We start from the raw sequence: 22,583 nt of genomic DNA on the forward strand, positions 1-22,583 counted from the left end.
AAAAATCTATCATTTTATGTATGTTTTATCCCCATTTATAGGGCTGACGTCTAGATCTTATTTGCTGCTTTGTGCATTTTCAGTCATCAAAAGCACACTCTTAGCCCACCCCTTGTTTACCTCCTCTAATACCCTCAACCCGTTGTTGATCTTATCATTAATAGGCTATTTATATAGCTGTTGTAACATTTTGCATGCTGTAAGCCTGCTTTGAAACCCTAATTTACAACAGCATTTGCTAAGTTGATAGTGGGTAGTGGAAAGGTGTACTTGAACATTCATAGACCTTATGTGAGCCTTCAAGGCTTTTTTGGTGCTTACCCCTATCCCATCAACTCTCTTCACCTTGAGCCTCTATTTATTGAAGATCTTCTAAGGTGTTTCTCTGCAAATTCCTTAGAGAGCCATTTGACTTAGAACCATAAGTCCTTTAACCTCATAGTGTTGCTAGGGAAGCCTCCCCTGTGGGGATAATGACCAACCACGAAAGAGCAGGGGAGAAAACACTTTGTTGATAGGGGTGGTGGATCCCATCCTTGAGACCTAGATTGCCTAATGAGGCTTTGTACTAGGCTACTCGATTTTGTGGTAACAATAACCATTGTTCATGTGAGTTTGGTTATTTCTCACTTGTTCTTGCCTTCAACCTGCCCTAGCCATCTTCTTGGAGAGGGTGTTCAACATCAAGTGGGCCTTTGACCACGCCAAGTGCAATTCTAGTGACACATGACATCCTTTCAAGTGGGGTGTTTCTCCTTCAACCCTTTTCCTTGTCACTCATCATGCTTTGTGCCTCCAATAAGATAGTGTGTTCATCTCCTAAGTATCCCTTCTAATTCGCAAATTGTCTGTCCATGTGGTCTCGTAGCCCTGGGTTTAATCAATGAGTAGGGTCTCCATCAATGATGCAATGCCATGATAATATAGCCTCCAAGTCCTCCCTACGACCTGTAATTATGACTGAGCTCCCATAGATTCTTGCTGTGTTTGTGAGCAAGATGCCGGTCAAAAAGGCAGAATAAGCCATGCATTTTCAGAGGTAACACTTTTGAAGATTTCTTGTGGAGATCAAATTAACCTCATCCAGGTTCTTTTCAACTATGTTGATGTGAAAGTAGCAATATTATTTCTGAGGTTGAGACTATTATGATATTGTTGATTGATATCTAATGTCAGCTGATACAATAAGCATGATTGTGTGACACAAGGCATAGATTGCCACCCTGCTTGTTATAATTTTTGGATTTCCACATGGTCAAGGATTGCTTTCAGAGTGACTTGATATGTTGCTTAAGATTGCTAAGCTTCTTGCCTATGTGTTTTGTCTCTATTTCGTTTCACATACTCACCTATATAATTTCTGATGGGAATTTAAATTTGAGATTTATTTTCAGCTGATATCCAACTAAGAATATCATAACATTACATCATAATAAGCCTTTACGTCTTTGGTGTTATCTTTCAACATTTGTGTTTTAAACTTAAACTACCAGTATTTCAATCTGTATGTTCAGATATGTTTGTATGTGATTGTGAGAGACTTCTAATTTTAGCATCAACTTGAATTCTTCTCAGGCAAATGGTTCATTTCAGAGTTACAATCCAAGGCATGCCTTTTTCAATGAGTTTTTAAGGAGCAAGCCTGAATTAATCAAAACATGCCAACCTGTGGAACGCGATTACTTGCGGCTGTTAATGACAAAGGCTTCAGTTAGACCCACTCTCATTGTTGAGGAACAAAATGCCGATGAAACCAAAAACGGTTGAATACGTTGTTCTTCCTCTTGCAGTGATCTTCCCTAATAATATTTTGTACAACAAAAAAGTGGTCTTTTGATTGTATCAGAAATCTTCTTGATTCTTAATGTGCCTTATCAATCAATAGAAGTGCTTGATTGGTGGCTTGGTTTGTAAACTTACTACCATATCAAACCTCTAGGTCTAATTCAGTGTATCCATCAATAGGCTGTGGGTTAGATCATACACATGTGCATCATATAACATAATGGATCTCAAACTTGCAAGAGAGATATGGTTTGTGGATTGTATTAAAACGTCTCTTGAGATTTCAGTTTAATCATCAATCAATAGGAGTGCATGTTAGTTGGCTATCTATTAATCGATAAAAAATGAAAATATGGGTGTAGAATCACAGATATTGAGTCTTTAATTCCAGCTTAAGGTAGTCGTTTGGTTTTTAACACAAACATGCACATCATGTTATTTCCTTTCTCTCAACCTGCGACTGCCTGTGTTAAACATTAGGCACATAACTCTTTTGGCTACAATCAATCTGACTGGAAAATCAAGTATACTATGTTTTTTAGATGTAATTTGTAGTGAAAAAGAAGTTTTGTTCTTTGGTAATTTTGTTAGTGAAAATTGAACATGTGATTGTCCCAGTGTCTTAATTGCAAGTGCAGATCCCTCTATATGTTTAGTGCACCAAGGCAGTCTATCCTAGTAAGGAGTCAGGACCACTGAAATGGTGACCATGATGCACCGCATCATGCCAACATGTTTAGAGTCTCAGATGATGTGCAAACATATACATTGGTCCACCAATCAGAACACTGTCAACAACACAAACGTGCACATCATGTTATTTCCTTTGTCTCAACCTGTAACTGCCCATGCTAAACATTAGGACATAACTCTTTTGGCTACAACCAATCTGACTGGAAAATCAAGTATACAGTGTTTTTTTGATGTAATTTGTACTGAAAACGCAGCTTTGTTCCTTTGATAATTAATGAAATTGAATATGTGAATGTCCCAGTTTCTTAACTGCAAGTGCAGCTCTCTCTCTAAGTTTAGTGTACTAAGGTAGTCTACCGTTGTAAGGACCACTGAAATGGTGATCTGTAACTATTGCCTGACAATAATGCAATACTACTGACTTCATGTTGACCATATGGCCTGTCGTGATGTCTTACATTTTCTTCATTGAAGTTAGTGCATGCAATAAGGAAATTCTCTTCTACATCCAAACATAGTGCAGCACTGCTGAATTCATGTTGATTAATGGCCTATAGTGATAGCTTACATTTTCTTCATTGAAGTTAGTGCATGCAATAACTAGAGAATTCTTTACTACATCCAAACATCTTTGTATTCCATCATACATCAAACAGGTACTCTGGTATAGGTTTCATATGATTAGTAAGTAAGAAGACAGAAATTTTATTAGTGTCCAGAAGTAACCAAAACAGGTCATGAGGACTAGAAAGTACAAGAAGTCACAATAGCGATGTGGGAGTGCCAAAGGCAACTCCTACGCACAAAACAGATACAAAGAAAGATATAGAGTACAGAGGGTCAAATCCAAAATGTAAATAGTAAAGAGGAGGAGGTATTGTTAACCCTTCCAGCAGCAGGGTACCTATATCAAAATTCTTAAGACTGAATATTAAAGAAGGGCAGAGGTAACAGGTGCCAACCTGCTATTCCTGCTTTTGTGGACCACTCAGGACAATACATTCAGGGGTCAATTCTGCCATCCAAGGTGTAGACATTAAACTTTGTTATGCAGATAATGCTCGATGAACACCTCAGACCAGTGTGGAATCTACTAAAGGTAGACTATTCAAGCATGATCGCCGCAGTTAGAGTAGCCAGACTTCGATCTCCAGTAAAATACGAGTAAATTAAGTGAAGTTTTGGGTGAAAAGCGGGTCTTAGATGCCATTATATCTGGCAGTAATTTAGCGGGTGAACGTGAAAGAGAAGTCTGGGTATGTCATTGGATTTTAAATGTTCACAGAGTGGGTGGAAATGGCAGCGGAATTCTGCATGGTCATGGCGTCCATGGTTATGGTGGCAGTAGCTGATCAAGCTCGAACTCACATTGCTCTGACCCCTTGTCATTCTTTGCACAAGTTTTTATTCTGAGTTCGCAGGCAATAGGGATCAATTGGCAAATTTCTCTATAGTGAGAGTTTCGTTTGGGGTTTTTGCTAAGAACAGTGATAGCAGACACCTCAACCAGTTACGGCACCACTGCCTGCAGTCCTCCTGCACCAAGGGTTTTTCGGCCACAGGCAATTATTTCATGAATGTTCGTTCAATCCAACACAACAGCTGAAGGTCTAGAAATTGTTGTGGAGAAACAAAGAAATCTTATTGAACCGGGATTAGAGAGTAAATTTTCGCATCTGGGCAAGCTAGGAAAGGGAAAACCCACACTTGAGAGTAAATTCTCGCATCAAGGAGTTATTGAGCTCCTGCAGCAGGAAGCAACACTTTCAAAGTTGAAATCCATACAAAAATGTAAATTTTTTTCTAAGATGCAAGTTTAATCTAAATCAGTGTTGTGAAAATCGCGATAAATTCAAATTATGGCGATTTTTTGATACAACGATTTTATTGCGATTTTTATACGAAATTATCTCAGAAATTTTTTTAGCCGATTTTTATGAAATTATCGCGATAATTGAAATTATCGCAATAAATTCGAAATTATCGCGATAACAACTGAAAAAATCGTGGGGCTTCGTGGCAGCGAGGTTCTATAATGTTTTTTTTTTTTTATGAGTTCATTTGGACAGTCGCGCGCGGAGGGCAAAGGAGAGCTGGGAGACTAAGCTGGAGAGGGTTTGAAGCTAATTCGAAGTGCTTAGAGGAGAAAATCAAGAGGAGACCACCGATTTCTCCATAGAAACGGTATGTGCATTGTGGATTAATTTTTTTTGTTTTCATTGTTTAAAAACATTGTTTTTGGTTGGGTAACTTGGTATGGGCACCATTTTTTTTTTGTTTTCATTGTTTTTAAAGATTGTTTTTGTATTTCTTCATTGTTTTTGGTTGGGTAACTTGGTATGACTATGGGAACCAATTTTTTTTTTTTTGTTTTCATTGTTTTTAAACATTGTTTATGTTTTTTTTCATTGTTTTTGCCATTTGGTTGGGTAACTTGGGTTTGGAATGGTTGGGTAACTTTGGAATGGTTGTTTTAGGTTGAGTAACTTGGGTTTTCATTGTACAATGTAAAAATTAAAATACTAAATTGTAAATTTGTAACTTGTAATTTTGTAAATAGTAAATTAAAAAATTGTAATAGGTTCACAACTGCACCGAAACACCATTCAAGACTTCAAGTTTGCAACTTCAAAGTTCAAAAACAAACATGCCAAGGAAATTGGATCCTTTCTGGGAATATGGTGAACCTGATGCTCCGAATGATAGACTAAACTTGACTTGCAAGTTGTGTGGCCACCCTATGTCCGAGGGGGTGTACAGGTTGAAGTTTCACCTTGCACAAATCCTTGGAAAAGATGTGGGACCTTGTACAAATACAACTCTTGAAATCGTCCAAAGAGCCATGAGAGCATTGGAAAATTTAGAGCAGACTAGAGAGGCCAAAGAGGAAATCAAAAGGCAACTAAAAAGGTCAGCTGAAGGAAGTGGCACTGGTTCTACTGCAGCATCAACCAATCCGATAGCTGCCACATCATTTTTTGTTCCTCGAACCACACCTGGTTCACAACCATCTATCGGTTCAATGCTAAAAAGAACTGAGAAAGAACAAGCTGACAAGTTGCTGGCAAAATTTCTCCTCTGGAGTGATATTCCTTTCAGCATTGTAAAGGATAATCCATTTTTCCAACCTGCTGTTGATGCTATTGCCAGTGTTGGCCCAGGGTACAAAATCCCTTCTTATCATGATTTTAGAGGCCAGATTCTTTAAAATGAAAAGCGTGACTGCACCCAAAGATTGGAGGATTTTAGGGTATCATGGGCACAAACAGGATGCACTGTTATGTTAGATGGTTGGACTGACCAAAAGGGGAGAACCCTTATAAACTTCTTGGTTAGTTGTCCCAAGGGGACTATGTTTATCAAATTTGTTGATTCATCTGCACAAATAAAAAATGCAAGAACTTTATGTGATTTGCTAGATGTGTTTATTTTGGAGGTGGGTGCAGAAAATGTTGTCGAAGTCATAACGGACAATGCTGCAAATTATGTTGCTGCTGGCAGGATGCTTATGGACAGGGATCCTACTTTATTTTGGACACCTTGTGTTGCACATTGGATTGATTTGATGTTGGAGGACATAGGGAAAATTCCCTTTGTCAAAGATATTGTTGATTCATCCAAAAACATTACAAAATTTATATATAACCATACATCTGTGCTTAGCTTGATGAGAAGATTCACCAACAACAAAGAGTTGGTGCGCCCCGCCATTACACGGTTTGCCACCAGTTTCATATCTCTTCAATCCCTCTTGAATTCTATGTGGGATGGGAAGAGAATGTTTCTTTCAGAGGAGTGGCGTGCTTTGCCAATGGGCCACAAACCAAAGGGAGAGGCCGTATGCAGACTAGTTACATACCAGGAAGACTTTTGGGCGGGAGTGCAGGATGTGTGCGCCGTTATTGAACCTTTGGTAAAGGTTCTTCGGTTGGTTGATGGTGAGAAGCCCGCAATGGGCTATTTGTATGAGGCCATGGACAGGGCCAAAGAAGCCATTCGGGCCTACTATGATGGTAAGGGAGATGATGGGTTTCAGAGACAACTCCTCCTATGGGGAGTGATTGATGAGCGATGGAACAACACACTCCATCGTCCCATTCATGCTGCTGGGCTTTTCTTGAACCCTGCATTTTCTTGAACATGTGGGTTTGATTTTGATGCTAAGATCATGGATGGATTCTTATCCTGTGTCCAGAATATGGTGCGATCTCCAGAACAACGTATAGAGATCTCTAAACAAATTGAGACATATAGGATGGCAAGTGGCACATTTGGCTTTGAGATGGCTGTCAATGATAGGACGATTAAAATGCCAGGTATTTTTTAGTTTGTAACTTTGTTTCAAATTTCATTGTCTCTTCAAATTCCATTTTTTCTTATGTTTATTTAAAATTTTATTTGTAATTTTGTTGTAGATGCATGGTGGCAGGGTACCCCTTCTGTAAAAGCTTGCCATTCGCATCCTCAGCCAAACATGTAGCTCCTCAGGATGTGAGCACAACTGGAGTGTATTTGAAAAAATACACAACAAGAAGCGCAACAGGTTAACACTTAAACATTTAAAATATTGCAAATTTCCAAATAAATTTTTGAATTCATTAAACAATATTTTTTTTTTATAATTATTAATTATTATTTCATGATCTTTGTATAGGTTGGAGTCCCAGCGACTTAATGACATGGTCTACGTCTACTACAATCTTCGATTGTGGGTGAGGCAACTTGAGAGGACACTTGATGTGGATGCCATCTCATTGGATGGGATTGACACCACTACTGCATGGAGGGTTGAGGCTGAGAGGCCTCTCTTGGAGTTTGCTGATGATTGGTTAGTGCAGGATGTAGTGGAGGGGGAGGAGGAGCAGGAGCAGGAGGAGGAACAGGAGGAGGAGGTGACACCACCTGCCCAGGCTACCCCTGCCACTAGTGGAGGACGTGGTCTACTTCCTATAGCTCCTACTTCTAGTTCTTCAGCTTCTAGAGCACATCAGACTCCACTGCCATCTCCACCAGCACGGGCACCAACATCTACATCTAGAGGGAAAGGGAAAGCTGTGGCATTTTCTCGCAAGAGGGGCAGAGGAAATCAATAGGATTGGACTTTAGTTATTTTCTTCATTTTATTGTATATGACATTATGACATGATGAGATATATTATTATATTTTTTGTTGATATTTTGAGACTGAGTTGGGACTCAGGAGTCAGGACTTACTATTCAGGACATGATTCAATGTTATGTGTGATTTTAGCACTAGAAATGATCTTAAACATCTTATATATTAGTTCTTTTATCATATTCATGTGTCAGTGTATTTATTTTATGTTGTAGATGGTTTAGATATTAAAAAAATGAATATTTTTGTACCGAACGATTATTTCCGATTATTTCGGATAATTACGATTTTTTTCCAATTTTTTCCTCGCGCCGATATTATCCCGATAACGATTAATGCAACATTGATCTAAATGCAATCTAACCTACTAGCTCCCATTGAACTAGCTCCCATACATTGAAATGCATCCAAAAGATCTCCACTAGCCAAAAAAAAAACAAATGCGAGTTATTCTCAAGAAGTCGAATTCCAAGTGTGATGATGATGAGAGACTAAATGAGGTATCTCTTATTTATACATGTCTAATCCAGTCTAATTATAGTCCAAATCCCCTTGTAGTTGTCAAATGAAGGGCAAAAACTAAGTGTGGTTACAAGCGAACCACATAGCCAATGTGAAATCATAAAAATTAACCCACAAGAGGGCCGAAATGCTGATGTTATCATTGCATGGGCCTCTTGGAGGCATGCGTTGAGCTCACCTGGTGCCAAATTGAGTCAAGACTCAAGAGGGCTCCATAAATCATCCTTTCAGTGTTGGCCCTGTTACCCACCATTTTGTGGGTGATATCCCTAGGAAGATGGTCCTTAGTCGGTAGCTAGCAGCCCCTTGCAGCTACCAACTAGCTCGTTGTGCCACTTCTCTGCCACCTGAGCTAGCCATGTGGACCCTCACCCATTTGCCATGATCGTATGTTTGAAGGTGGGCCTCTTGAATCTAAACGTATTGCCTTGTCATTTGGTAATTGAGTATTGTAGTTTGCTTATCATGGACACTTCTGAGCATGGATTAATGGGGGGATTCGGAGGAAAGAATGGGCTAGGTCTGTGTTCTTGTCCCCTAGACCCCTTTTGGATGTTAACCTTGGATTCTAGTCTCGTGGGATCTCTTTTACTGACCCTTCGGCTTCAGGGATGGTATTACATGGGAAACCCTGCTTTTGGTTGCGTGGTCCCTCTCCCTCATCCATATATATTACTCCCCTTCCACACATTATAAACCCATTCATCATTTCCCCACCTGGGTCCACACTCCTCCACTGGGTCCACATTGGACTAGCTTTCCCCTTCCCCTTTCCCACACCTTAGGTCGGGCCTGGAATTGTTGAAGTTTCTAAGATTGCTTAGTTTAGAAATCCTTCATGCACTTTTCTGATTTATTCCTACCTACTTGTTATTTTTCCTTTAACAAGTTATTTACAAAGTAAATACTGAAAATAGACACCAGTGCATGCTCAACATATTACAGATCAGCAACTAAAAGAAACAAGAACAAACACACCACATGACACCATTATTTTTGGACCAATGTCCCCGGAAAAACCCAATGCGGGAAAACCGGTGCAGCTATCTGAGGGTTTTCCTATTAAGCAATATCAGAGTACAATCTGGGTGCCGAAATTGGCCTACCCAACAGAGAATTTCGTTAACAGCTATGCCTCACAGTTTGAGAGAAATCTCCCGGCTAAAACCCCGGAAAATCCTTCTGGCAGCTCTTCAGCACAAAACTGCTCCTGCAACCCCAGCATCTCTGCCCAATCTGGATTGCGTCAGCCCCTCTCTATCTCACGCTGGCCCTAGGTCAGCCCCAGAAGGCCCTGCGTCAGCTCTGGGAGCCTTTGCGTCAGCTACGCTGGCCCCTCTGGTGCTCTGCGCAACACTTGGCTGCCTCTGCGTGGCCCTGCGTGAGCCCTTTCTGGCTCTACGTCACCCTCCTTGGCTACTGCGTTACTCTCCCGGCACAATCTCTGCCTTCTCTGTTCCTCTGTACTCGATGCCCGTCCGCTGCTCTTCCGATCACCGATTCTATCTCTCTAAGCAAACCCCGCTCTAGAGAATAGAATGACTGATCATCTGGTGTACACTCCAAGTGACCCTCAAGCTTCCTCTTATACTTTTCCTGTTGATGATTCAACGACTGAGATTAAGTCCTTAATCATGGTTAAGATTAGATCTGGCTTGATCCATGTCTTTTGGACCATTCTAACATAGATTCATATTAATACACATTAATACTGCGTTGCTCTCCCGGCGCAATCTCTGCCTTCTCTGTTCCTCTGTACTCGATGCCCATCCGTTGCTCTTCCGATCACCGATTCTGTCTCTCTAGGCAAACCCTGCTCTAGAGAATAGAATGACTGATCATCTGGTGTACACTCCAAGTGACCCTCAAGCCTCCTCTTATACTTTTCCTGTTGACGATTCAATGACTGAGATTAAATCCCTAATCAACGACTAAGATTAGATCTGGCTTGATCCATGTCTTTTGGACCATTCTAACATAGATTCATATTAATACACATTAATATTTTATTTTCCCTAAGTTTAGACTTAGGGACTCCATTAAAAATATTAATTATTTTAATATCTCCTTATCTCTTTAGAATCTGCCCAAACCCTTTCTGGGTATTGGAGATCTCATGTGCCCCAACCTCTCCACCAAATTTCGTGGCTACAGCACATTTGATGCTACCCTAAATCAACACTCCCTCTTAGTGAGGATTGTGCTCTAGCAATACTCCTCACTGAGTATTACTCTGATCATCCAGCATCGGTACCTGTGCTGATGCTAGGCCTTCCTACCACCCATCCTCTGCACTGCTACCTCCTGTACTACTGCCCATGGTTCTGCCACTGCTACTGTTGCATCTGTACGACAACTCCCTCTGCATCCGTGTTGTTGCTGGTCCTTTCTCCCAACACTGCATCCGCACTGCACCTCTCATCATGTTGCATAGTGCTGTCCACTGCTGCACTGCAACTCAGATACTGAGAAGTAAGTAATTGATCCTCCAACTAACCTCCCTGTTGGGCTAGAAACACCCACTGATGCTGAAGCTCCCTTTGTCGCTGACAAGTGCTCCCTCTCTGACCTCTGCGCTGCTGCAACAACTCCCTGAATCTCGCACCGTTGCACACCTCTCTGTGCCATCCTGCACTGGTGCAACACTCCTGTGCCTCTCGCACTGCTGCAGCATGCTAGCTCTGCGCTGTCTCGGGACTCTTGCACTTTAGCTCTCTCTGCCGCTCCATTCACATACGTCTCTACCCACTCAGCCAATCCTACTACTCGTCAGGGCTCCCGTAGCAAGGTCTAATCCAAGAGACTGGGTACCTCGAGGATCCTGCTCCTCATCGCCTGTAGTCCGCCTGACTACAGCTTGATGTCTCCCCATTTCTTCTCAAGTGGCGCATGTGCACTCATGGCACAATCATCGTCTGTCAAAACATCCTTCTCTGCCTGTGTTGGCGCTACCTTAGTCTCAGAAGACTCTCCCTTACTCTTCTTCCTTGGACACTGGGTCGCATAATGACCCATCTCCCCACAGTGGAAGCACTTGATCTTGGAGAGATCTTTCTTCTTCCGCTTCTCTTGCTTTCCCTCAGATGCTAGGATCACATCTTCCTCCTCCTGCTTGACCTTGATCCCGTTGCTGCTGCTACCTGTCTTCGACTGCTGTCTGATCTCTTCCTGGCGAAGAGCTGCCCACATCTCGTCCCAAGGTGGGAGAGTCCCTCTGCCTAGGATACACTTCCCAATCTTCTGAGACAACATTCAGGGCTGTTCTCACCATAAGTTCCTGATCTGGTGTCGCTCCTATAGCAGTCAACTGGTCTCGGATCTCATTCAGTTTTTTGAGGAGGGTGTCAATCGATTGACCCTTTTTCATCTGATACGACCTCATCTGGTTCTCGAGCAACATTCTTCTCTGCATAGAAGTATGCTAATACAGGTTCTTGAGAGCCTCCCACATCTCAACCACTGTTTCCTTCTCGGTTATATTTGGTACCACATGATCCTTGACCCCGTCAAGGATAATGCACTTGGCCCTCACCATCGCCTCTTCGTACTTGTCATTATCATTGGGGTCGATTGGGACAGTTATTACCTTCAAGGCGAAGTTCTTGACACGATTCCTGTCAAGCATTGATAAGATTCTGGCCTTCCAGACTGTGAAGTTCGATGCTCCGTCCAGTCTATCCTAGTCTCTTACCCCGTGTAGTGCCATGACGCTCCTCTACTTCTCGTTTGGAAGTTCTCTGTTCGACTCCTTTGAGTCTCTACTTCCCGTTTGGAAGTTCTCTTCCAGACTCCCTCTGAGTCCTGATTTCCCTCCTGGAAATCCTTCTGCCGCGTGTCGAGATTCCCCTACTTTGATCGTCTTGTGCAACCTCATTGTTGATCCGGGTTCCTCGGCTAGAAACCCTCGGTAACAACTCCTCTGGCCTTGCTCTGTCAGGTACTGTTCTGACTACAATACCTCACTAGCTCCACTCTGCGATATTCCTGCAGCCTTCTAGACCCCAACAACTGCCTCTCTGTGAACTGCGTCAGCCCCTCTTTGCCTCACGCTGGATCTGCGTCACCCTGGATGGGTCTGCGTTAGCCCTGGGATGCCCTGCCTCAGCCCTCTGGTCCTCTGTGTCAGCAATGCTGGCCTCTCTGAGGCTTGACGCAGTTCCCGGCTTCTTCTGCGTGGCTTTGCGTCACACTTCCTTGGCTTCTGCGTTGTTAGAAACAACTTCTGTCACCTCGGGACAACTGTTTTTTGCTGCTATTGCTCCGCTCGGCTGATGTCTTCTAGTCCTGTGATTTGCAATCACGCTCTGATACCATGTTGAAGTTTCTAAGATTACTTAGTTTAGAAATCCTTCATGCACTTTTTCTGATTTATTCCCACATACTTGTTATTTTTCCTTTTACAAGTTATTTACAAAGTAAATACTGAAAATAAACACCAGTGCATGCTCAACATATTTTTTTTTTTAACCACATGGTGAATCGGTAATTGCTAGGCCTAATCAATGGGAGACGCAAGATCAAACCTCATAGCTGCCACTATAACACCAAGAGCACAACCAACCACCTGCAAGTCGGGTATACTAAGTAACTATGATTTTAGCAAGAGCAGACTCACGGGAAAGGGGAATCCGCCCCTCTAGCCGCCACCACAGCAGGTCATTGTACTCAATGAGATTTGAACTTCGGTCTCCCCGGGCTTCGCCTATGTGACTTACCGTCAAACCACACATCACTGTACTTACAGACCAACAATTAAAAGAAACAAGAACAAACACACCACATGACACCATTATTTTTGGACCAATGTCCCCGGAAAAACCCAATGCGGGAAAACTGGTCCAGTTATCTGAGAGTTTTCTTATTAAGTAATATCAGATACAATCTGGGTGCCGAAATTGGCCTACCCAACATAGAATTTCCTTTGCAGCTATGCCTCACAGTTTGAGAGAAATCTCCTGGTTGAAACCCCGAAAAATCCTTCCGGCAACTCTTCAGTACAAAACTGCTCTTGCAACCCCAGCATCTGCCCAATCTGGACTGCGTCAACCCCTCTCTGTCTCACGTTGGCCCTGGGTCAGCCCTAGGAGGCCCTGCGTCATCTCTGGGAGCCTCTGCGTCAGCTATGCTAGCCTCTCTGGTGCTCTGCGCAGCACTTGGCTGCCTTTGCGTGGTCCTGCATGAGCCCTTTCTAGCTCTGCATCACCCTCCTTGGCTACTGTGCTGTTCTCCTGGCACAATCTCTGCCTTCTCTGTTCCTCTGTACTCAATGCCCCTCAGCTGCTCTTCCGATCACTGATTCTATCTCTCTTAACAAACCTCGCTCTAGAGAATAGAATGACTGATCATCTGGTGTACACTCCAAGTGACCCTCAAGCCTCCTCTTATACTTTTCCTGTTGACGATTCAACGACTGAGATTAAGTCCCTAATCAACGGCTAAGATTAGATCTGGCTTGATCCATGTCTTTTGGACCATTCTAACACAGATTCATATTAATACACATTAATATTTTATTTTCCCTAAGTTTAGACTTAGGGACTCCATTAAAAATATTAATTATTTTAATATCTCTTTATCTATTTAGAATCTGCCCATACCCTTTCTGGGTATTGGAGATCTCATGTGCCCCAACCTTTCCACCAAATTTCGTGGCTAGAGCACATTTGATGCTACCCTAAATCAACAGGAATAATGCCTTGGAGGTTGATGCAGCTAAAAAGAAAAGTAGAAGCATAATTGGCCACATTCAATAGGAAAATGTACCACAAAATGCAAAAGATGGCCGGGACAAACACATTTAGCACGTGGGCTCAATACATGAGCTCTATCCAATCATCATGACCATCACCCTGGTTCCTACAGGCCCCAGATGAGCCTCCTTTATCATTTAGGAACCCATGATTGTCCCAACCCCTGGTGGGCAATGAACCAACCTACCTCAAAGTGGGTATCCACTACTATATCTCACACATCGTGCTCTTACCCCTTGAGCCCCGAGCAGTTAATTAAAGAAAAATCATAAAATGCAAAATGCATATAAAGAAGGGTGGAAAAATCAAGGTCGGGGCACCTCATGTACCACTATTGCTCCGTCTCATACATTATATACCCAAGTGTGGGCTTCCCTTTTTCTAGCTACCCTTGTACCCAACATGTGGCTCAGGGTTGCCCCTTTTCATTCCCTGCTCCATTATTCTCTTTATCACATGCCACCACCTTTTAAAGGATGTACCTTGGACATATTATCCCCTTTAGAAGTAGAAACCACCTAATGGGATACTTGGTTAACCCCATTTGGAGCTTGGAGACATTAGCACATGCCAAATCCCATTATAGAAGGGCATGCCATTATGAAGTCCCCACCTGTTGTCCATGATTTGTAAGCTCTTTTACTCGATTTCCTTGATGACTTGTTGTACTGGAAGGCTAGGGGACGCATTGGATCTTATGCAAGATTGCAGATGGTCTCCATCTTGAGTTTGGTCTCCCTATACAGGGTCTTGACCCTCCAGAGGGCTACATTGGCACATAAAAGGTGTGTGTTGAGAGCCGTGGGCCTCCATAGCAGTAGAATACACTCCATGGATCCCCAAAGATGTTCAAAGATTGCTCGAGATTCACCTATTGGATGAGGAAGATGCACGTGGTTCATCTGTGCCGAGCCAACCCCATAGTTGTACCATGCGCTTGGCAGACGACCCAAGACTTGTATGCTGATGTGTCATCACCTACACCATCGTCTGAACCCTTACAGATGGTCTACAGGCATCCTTGACTCACTTGGAGACCCATGAGGTCACTTATGTGCCCTCACAACCATTGGGAACTCCACAGGTTTATTATGTGGAGAACAAGGGGCCATCTCCTTGTCCACTACTTTTGGAAGTCCAATTCATCATTTTGGCACTTATGGACTTCATCAGGCTTCTTAGAAAGCCTAACGACATGCATTATTGATTATTCGACCTTTTGAGAGGCTTGTTATTTTGTTTGTGAGCTAGTTTGGTGGGCTTGCCCCCAAAAGTTAGTTATTTACACATTATTTTTATTTTATGGGCTAATGTAGGCTCAAATAGTTAAATTGAACTCCTTAGAGGTGTATAAATACAAATGATGAGAGTTCATTTCTTGTCGTCACTTGGTTTGGACTTGTATCTCTCTTGAGATTTTCGCTATTCCTTCTTGGTGGATGAAATATTGGAGCATGGATGAATTTTGATGTATGGATTGTCTTTTCTTATCTTGGAGATTCATGATTGGCAAGTCTGTTGGTGGTTGGATATATTCTCTTACATGTAAATGCAAATTTAATGCTATTATTCTTTTACTTTGTCACATGCATTGATAATGAGATTTTCGCTATACTAGGGCTAGTTGCTGCATGCATTTACTGCGAAATTGTGGAATTATGTTTCTATATAGCATATCTCTATGTATGGGCCATGTATGTTGAACAAAATCTCCTAGGGATAATTCGATGGTTGAATTTATTTTGATAAGCCACTTCACCTTACAAAAAGAAGTATAAAAGCTTTTAAGGTAACTCTCTTTTGCCCTAGTGACAAGCGAAGTTGATCTTAAGGCCTCCTTGACCTAGAAACAAAGTCTATCCTCATATTCTTCTTGACTCCAATCTCCCCAAAGGATTAGGCATTGGTCTACCATAAGGTGATCACTCAAAGAAACAATTTTCTTCACCTATCCTTCTTTATTCTAGGTCTAGCCACATTAGGGATCCTTGGGCATCATTTTCCCGACAAACCACCCATAAGAAAAAATCGATCTCTTGGCCTCTATTGTGCTGGTGTGTCTCCCAGGCCTCCTCCAAATTTGAGGAAATTCCGACTGTGGGGTTGTGAGATATACTAAGCTTTAGCCTCGAGATTGGTTTTTGCTCTAAGTTTCCCTAGGCTGGTTCCTCATAGGGATCATTTTGCACCTTCAACTGAAAATCAATTCTTTGGTCCCCTTCTCCTTCTTGTTTAGGTCAAATCTATCATTGGTTCCCAAATTCCTTTCCCTTGACCTAACTTGGGTCCACTTGGTGCCGTGTGGTCCCATACCTTTGAAAAGTCGACTCTTCAAAAACCACTTGGGAAACAAAGTTCAACAAGGAATTTAGGGCTTTGGAAGTTCCTTTACAATTCGCAGTCCTTAAACTTGGCCCTTAAATCCTCATCACCTTCTCTTAGAAAGCTTTCTACCTTGCTTAAGAAGCAATCGAGTCCTATTCTTGAGCCTCCTCTAGGAACCTCGAGACCACTTCACACCCATCTTAATTGATTTATCCTTTATAAGTGATTCTCCATATACCGGGTCTCCTCCCATCGGTGAAAGTCCATAAAGAGTAGGAAGCTTTAACTGTGGTGACAGTGGGCTTTAACTTCAATGTTGCTCTTGACCTAGCTGTGGTGACCTAGCTTCGTTGTTGCTCTTGACCTACCAAGTGCCCCTCTAGGACCTCCTTGCTAGTTTGAGCGGTAACAGGCTCGTAGATCTCTGTGCAAATCATCTGTGGACCCTGTAATTAACAAAGTTTGTATACACAACAATAATCTTCAGAATACTTTGAAGACAAAGACATCCATTGTAGGACAAGTAATATATATTATGTGTATAGAATTGATATGAGATGTTTACAATGAGGGTGAGGGCCTGCTTATATACCCTAGGCAGGTACCTCTTCACAACAGTTATGTCCTTAGGGACATATCTCTTCATTACTAACTATTTAGTTAATTAATCATTAATTATGATTATTATTGTTTACATTATTTTCTATTATTTTACTCTTAAATTATATTCATAATAGATCCCAGTTTTGTGTTTGGGGCACAATATGGATCTCCTGCTGATCAAATAGCCTAGATTTGCTCCATTGTTGAGGGCTCAGAGAATGGTGCTAGCCCTCCCATGTCTCAAAGGGTGAGACAAACTTCATTTGGGCCTTGGATCAACTACCAAACGATGTGTACACCACTAAGTCAATTGACTCATGCTGGTCCAAGTGCATCATCTCGTGAATAATATGGGGCAAAGTGTAGTCCGCTGTGGTGCTGTAGGTGTCCATGGAGTGGAATGGTGATGTTCTGCAAGCAACAAGAGTCCCATGGCTCTCAACACTTCACTTGGAGGGTGTCATATGCTCCTCTAGTGGAATCAAGCCCTAGTTAAGTTGCCCATCCCATGATGAAACCACCTGCTAATCACATGTAATTGTTGAATTTCCACGACCTTGGGTCTAGGTTAGAGTCTTAAAATCATTGATGCTACCAAACCAAGAATCTCAACCATAAACTACTTTGCACAATGGAAATATAAAGCAGTAAATCACATATGCACAAATATACATGATTTTTAACAAAATTGTACAATCCCAATCTTTGTTATATTAAACCAAATCTGAATAATAAAATAGTCTATGGTATACAAGATACAATGACAAACTTCGTTGCAACTTCGATGTCGTATCTTGTCATGCTGGTCCTTCGCTCCCGTACTGCTCACTAGTAGTGCCTTAGTCCATCAAGGCCACTACACATCGAGACTCCAAGAGGGCTGCCACCTAACAATGCTGCAAGTCACTTCTGCTGCATGTACATGGGCTCATCAAACTGCTCTCTAGGCTGGCCAATACCTGAGCTCCAATCTGCCTTCTAGTAGCCTCTTTCGTCCATCAAAGAGCTACTCATAAGGCTCCAAACTTCACCCAATCACGCATCAACAATGTCCTTCTTGTCTGCTGCTCTAGGGCTACTTTGGGTAGCCAACACACTGCCCTCCAATCAGATCAATGGCACCCAATCACGTCACTGTCAATTTTGCTCCTAGGAAGACTCTTCACCTCCTCAGAAGATCCTCCACATGGCACCAATAGGCTGCTATAATCATGATCCAAACTGGTCAACTCCTTTGACCGACAATCCTCTACAAAACACTGCTATCACTACTGTCTACACTGTTGCTTTTGCAATTCTGGTTAGGGCACACAATACAACCCTCAATCCTCCATGCAGTCAGTAGATAAGCCCTTCTAGGGCTGCAGTCCACCTTGGAGAAGGCCCTACCATGCCACGCTGCCTTGTTAAGGGATTGTCCTTCCTAACACAACCCTTAAACTCCTCCAGCTATTTGCTATGGCGTGAGGCCTAGCAAAGCAGCTTGCTGTAGCTGTGGCTTCCCTCCAAAACTAACCCAAACAATCACCTAACAACCCTGTCTTGTCCCTTTGCTCCTCGGCATATCTGCCCATCAATTACAACCCTAGAACAACCTTCTTCGGACCTGTCTTTATCCCTAAGACAGTCCCAAACAAATCCACAATCAGCCCAACACTTCGGCCTTCAAACAAACCTCTCCCACGATGCTCCTTGACCTCCACTTTAGACTTTTCCCCACGCTGTCGTTGACCCTTTCTTGTTGCGGCTAGGTCATCCAGAGCTAATTCTTGGAGGAATTGTGAAAATTTCTGAATCTAACACATCAGAAACCCTTACTGCAATTATTGGTTTACTATCTCCTACTTGTTCTTTACATTAACAAGTTATTTAATTGCAAAACATCGAAGTAAACACTATTGCAACCTTCATAGATATACAAATCATGCACTGAAATAAATAGAAACAATAACACAAGGGACACCGTTATTTTTGGACAATTGTCCCTGGAAAAACCCAATGCGGGAAAATCGGTGCAACTTCGTATTATTAAGCAGATTCGTGAATACAACTAGGGTGCCAGAAATGGCTTACCCAACAGAGAATATCCTCGGGAGTAGTACCTCTATCCGGAGACAAATATTCTGGCAAATCAGCAACCGGATGATCAACCCCATAGTGACTTCGGCTGTTCCTTGTGCTGGACAGCGAAAACTGCTCCAAGCACTGCTCTAGAATTGTGTCACCCTTCACTGCGTCACCCTCTCTCGGCTAATCTGCTCTCAGTTTGCACCACAAAATCTCCCCAACATTGCCTTAGAAGCCCAGCGTCAGCCTCTACGGCCCTCAACACTGCTTGCGTCAGCCTCTACGGCTTCTGTGTCAGCGTCTACGGCTTCTGCGTCAGCGTCTACGGCCTTTTGCGTCAGCCCTTCTAGGGCCTGCACCGTCTCTTGAACACTGCGCTGCCTCTTTGCTATGTATTCTTCGGCCTCCTGCTGAATTGCCCCTCACTGCAACTAATCACTTGCTCGATTTCCTCAGCAAACCTCGCCCCAGAAAATCGAACTGACTGATCTCTCTTGATGTATCTCCAACTGACCCTCAAGCCTCCGCTTATACTTTTCCTGTGGACGATTCAATGACCGAGATTATGTCCCTAATCAACGACTAAGATTAGATTTGGCTTGATCCTTGTTATTTAGAACTTTCTCACCCATATTATATTTATACACATTAATATTTTAATTTTCCTAAGTTTATACTTAGGAACCCCATTAAAAATTGTTGGAAATATTGAGGGGGGGTGAATCAGTATTTCTTTTTCAACTATTATTTTACCAGTTAAAACATTTACATTCAGAACACAAGATGAACAACAAGAATAATTGCTTTTATTAATATCATATTTGTAGTAAAATAGATACAATATATATATAGTTCCAATCTGTTGCCAAGCACCAACTTGGACTTTTGTGAGGCTCCAACCTCCAGAGCACCAACTCTGTTTTGTCAAGGCACCAACCTTGGACTTAGGAGCACCAACTCCCAGGACACCAATCCTTCCAGTTCCTGAGGCACCAATCCCAAGGACTTAGGAGCACCAACTCCCAAGGCACCAATCCTTCCAACTTCTAAGGCACCAACCCCAAGGTATCCGACCCAATTTTGTCAAGGCATGTTTGATAGTAACGGTTTGCTCTCAGAACTCTTCTTTACTGAGTTCTGTTTGTTTACAGCTTCACTGTAGTCTCCATGCTACAACATCAATGGCAGCCAGTCTTCTTATGAAGGAGTCTTTACAACTCTTCATACTGTCCACACAGAGTCTGCAATAGCCTTCATGATCTTTGATAATGTTTCCACACAACTTTAGTGAGTCTACTATTAACTGCACTAAGCTCTGATTAATTCATCACAGGTCTGAGTCTTTCACAGGGTAACATGATCAACAGAGATGCTCGTCCTTCGAATGCCTCCTGTCCTGTTGGACCTTCGGCCCTGTTCTGTTCTGTTGGACCTACGGTTGCCTCTATTTCTTCCAGTTTTTCAACAACCTTAAACTTTCCTTGTTCTCTGTTTTTATATGCCTGATGCACTTGACCTTTTGGCTTCCTCCTTGCTCGCTTGAGCTTCCGCTTCCTCAACGCTCGTTCGACCTTTTTGCTTCCCTCCTTGGTCACTGTAGTTTCCTCTACGCTCGCTTGCTTCTTTGGCTTCTCGATTCTTTGGTTGCTTTAGCTTCCTCTGCCTATTCGAATTAACCAGTGCTTCACAGGACACGTTCAAGAGGAAGAGGGGCCAAATTACAATAGAAATAATGCTTATTAAAAAATATCAGAGAGGTCCCTTTTTCAATAATAATATGCATACACTGGACTTTATTATTTACGGAGACACTGTACTCACAGGGAGGCTCCACATGCCACGTCGCAATCGCAATCGTTCAGGCCCACTGAACTATCAGAAGCATTTATTTATGCATTTGGCCTTCAGAACCCTGGCCAATACATTTATTGGAATACACAGGAATACATGGAAAAACCTGACCGAATGCTTAAGGTTGGACTTCAAATGCATTACGCCCACATCTATAACTTCATCGGGTCCGCTGTGTAATCACAATCGTAGTTTATAGCCCCATCCCTTTATAACTTGCAACGGATAACTTCCGACATGGCAGACGCGATATAGCATTAGGGTGTGTTACAATAGGACCATCGGGTCTGCAACATATATCACAATCGACACTTTTAATGCGGCAAGGCCTTAAACACTTGCGATATGGCGGATGCGATATAGTATTAAGTCACATTACAATGTTGCAGCGGGTCCACATACTTTATCGCAATCGGCACTTTCGGGGGTGAAAACCCTTTATATATTGCGATTACCCCGGATGCAATATATCAATAGGGCATTTTATAATGTTGTAGCGGGTCCGCATACGTATCGCAATTATATATATCTATATATATATATATATAGATATATATATTTATTGCAATCACATATTTTAATGTGGCAAGGCTTAGAGCCAGAATACAAGGATACATATGAAATACACTGAAACTCCGCTTCGAAACACTTAGCCGGACATCAACTGTTTATACACCCGGACATATATATCATTGGGTCCGCACATGTATATCGCAGTCGGGGGTTTCGGGTAATGGCATATAATAGAACCCGCCAATATGATTTCTTCGATATATATATATACTCCGCCTCCGATAGTATATATTGCTCCGCTCCTTTAACTCTGTTTATATTATATACTGCTCCGCCTCTGCCTCTATGTCCTCCGCTCTTTGTACTCTTCCGCTCTTCCTCTATGCTCCTCTGATCGGTCTTCCTTTGGATTCCGATAGTTCTTCTTTGGCATATATTACTCCCGATACTCCCGATATGGCTCCTCCAATGTTACTCCTCCTCAATCTTCCGCTTCGATAGCTCTGTTTATGCTCCTCCGATAGCTCTGTTTTGCTTTGATATTTTGCAATACTCCTCTGATGCGTTAACTCCTCTTTTGATGAATTCCTCCGCCTCCGATAGTCTCTCCAATGGCTTGACTGTCTTGGCTTTCCTCTGGTTTCTCCTCTAGTTTCTTTGCTCCTAGAATATTGCCATATTGACATACTCCTGTTGCTTCATGGATCTGCTCTACTTGGCTTCATATCATCATTTACTTGTCCAGAATATTGCCATATTGACATCAATGACAACCTAGGTTAACAAAAATATTAATTATTTTAATATCTCTCCATCCGGGTGGAATTTCCCCAAACGATTTCCGGGTCTTGGAGATATCATGTGCCTTAGCGTCTCCACCAATTTGCATGGCTAGAGCACATCTGATGCTACCAAAAATCAACACTCCCTCTTAGCGAGGAATGTGTTCTAGTAATGCTTCACCATAGAAACGTCACATTGATCTTCTGCATTGGTACTTGTGCTCTAGTAATGCTTCACCATAGAAACGTCACATTGATCTTCTGCATTGGTACCTGTGCCAATGCTTGGCCTGCTGCCTCACATCCCCTGCACTGCTGCTCCTTGTACTGCTGCCCATGATACTGCCACTGCCACTGCTACATCTGTACTGCAACTCCCTCTCAACATGCTGCCCATGCTGCCCTAGCAATGTCGCTGCTAAGTGCTGCACTGCAACTCAGTTATCGAGAAGTAGGTAAGTGACTTCTCCCAAATACTGACATCCTGTTCAGTCTGGAAGCTCGTGATGCTGACGCTACCTCTGCTACTATCCTGTGCTCCCTCTATTGCCACTGCGCTGTTGCATACACCTCTGT

The 22,583-nt window shown here is 42.5% G+C and overlaps 1 protein-coding gene across 1 annotated transcript in view; it reads left to right on the plus strand.

The window, feature by feature from the left end:
- The window catches only part of LOC149185510 (Lactoylglutathione lyase / glyoxalase I family protein), a 121,200-nt gene that overhangs the window by 3,139 nt on the left and 95,478 nt on the right, over nucleotides 1-22,583 (plus strand). The window contains exon 2 of the mRNA XM_089410714.1: nucleotides 1,576-1,762. Coding sequence (XP_089266840.1) covers nucleotides 1,576-1,762 — 187 coding nt within the window. The remainder of the gene's footprint in view (nucleotides 1-1,575; nucleotides 1,763-22,583) is intronic.

This window comes from Pinus tabuliformis, chromosome 3_1 (assembly GCF_031772625.1).
Source record: "Pinus tabuliformis cultivar Carrire ecotype Pingquan chromosome 3_1, CPIR1, whole genome shotgun sequence".
In the NCBI taxonomy this organism is placed as follows: Eukaryota; Viridiplantae; Streptophyta; class Pinopsida; order Pinales; family Pinaceae; genus Pinus; species Pinus tabuliformis.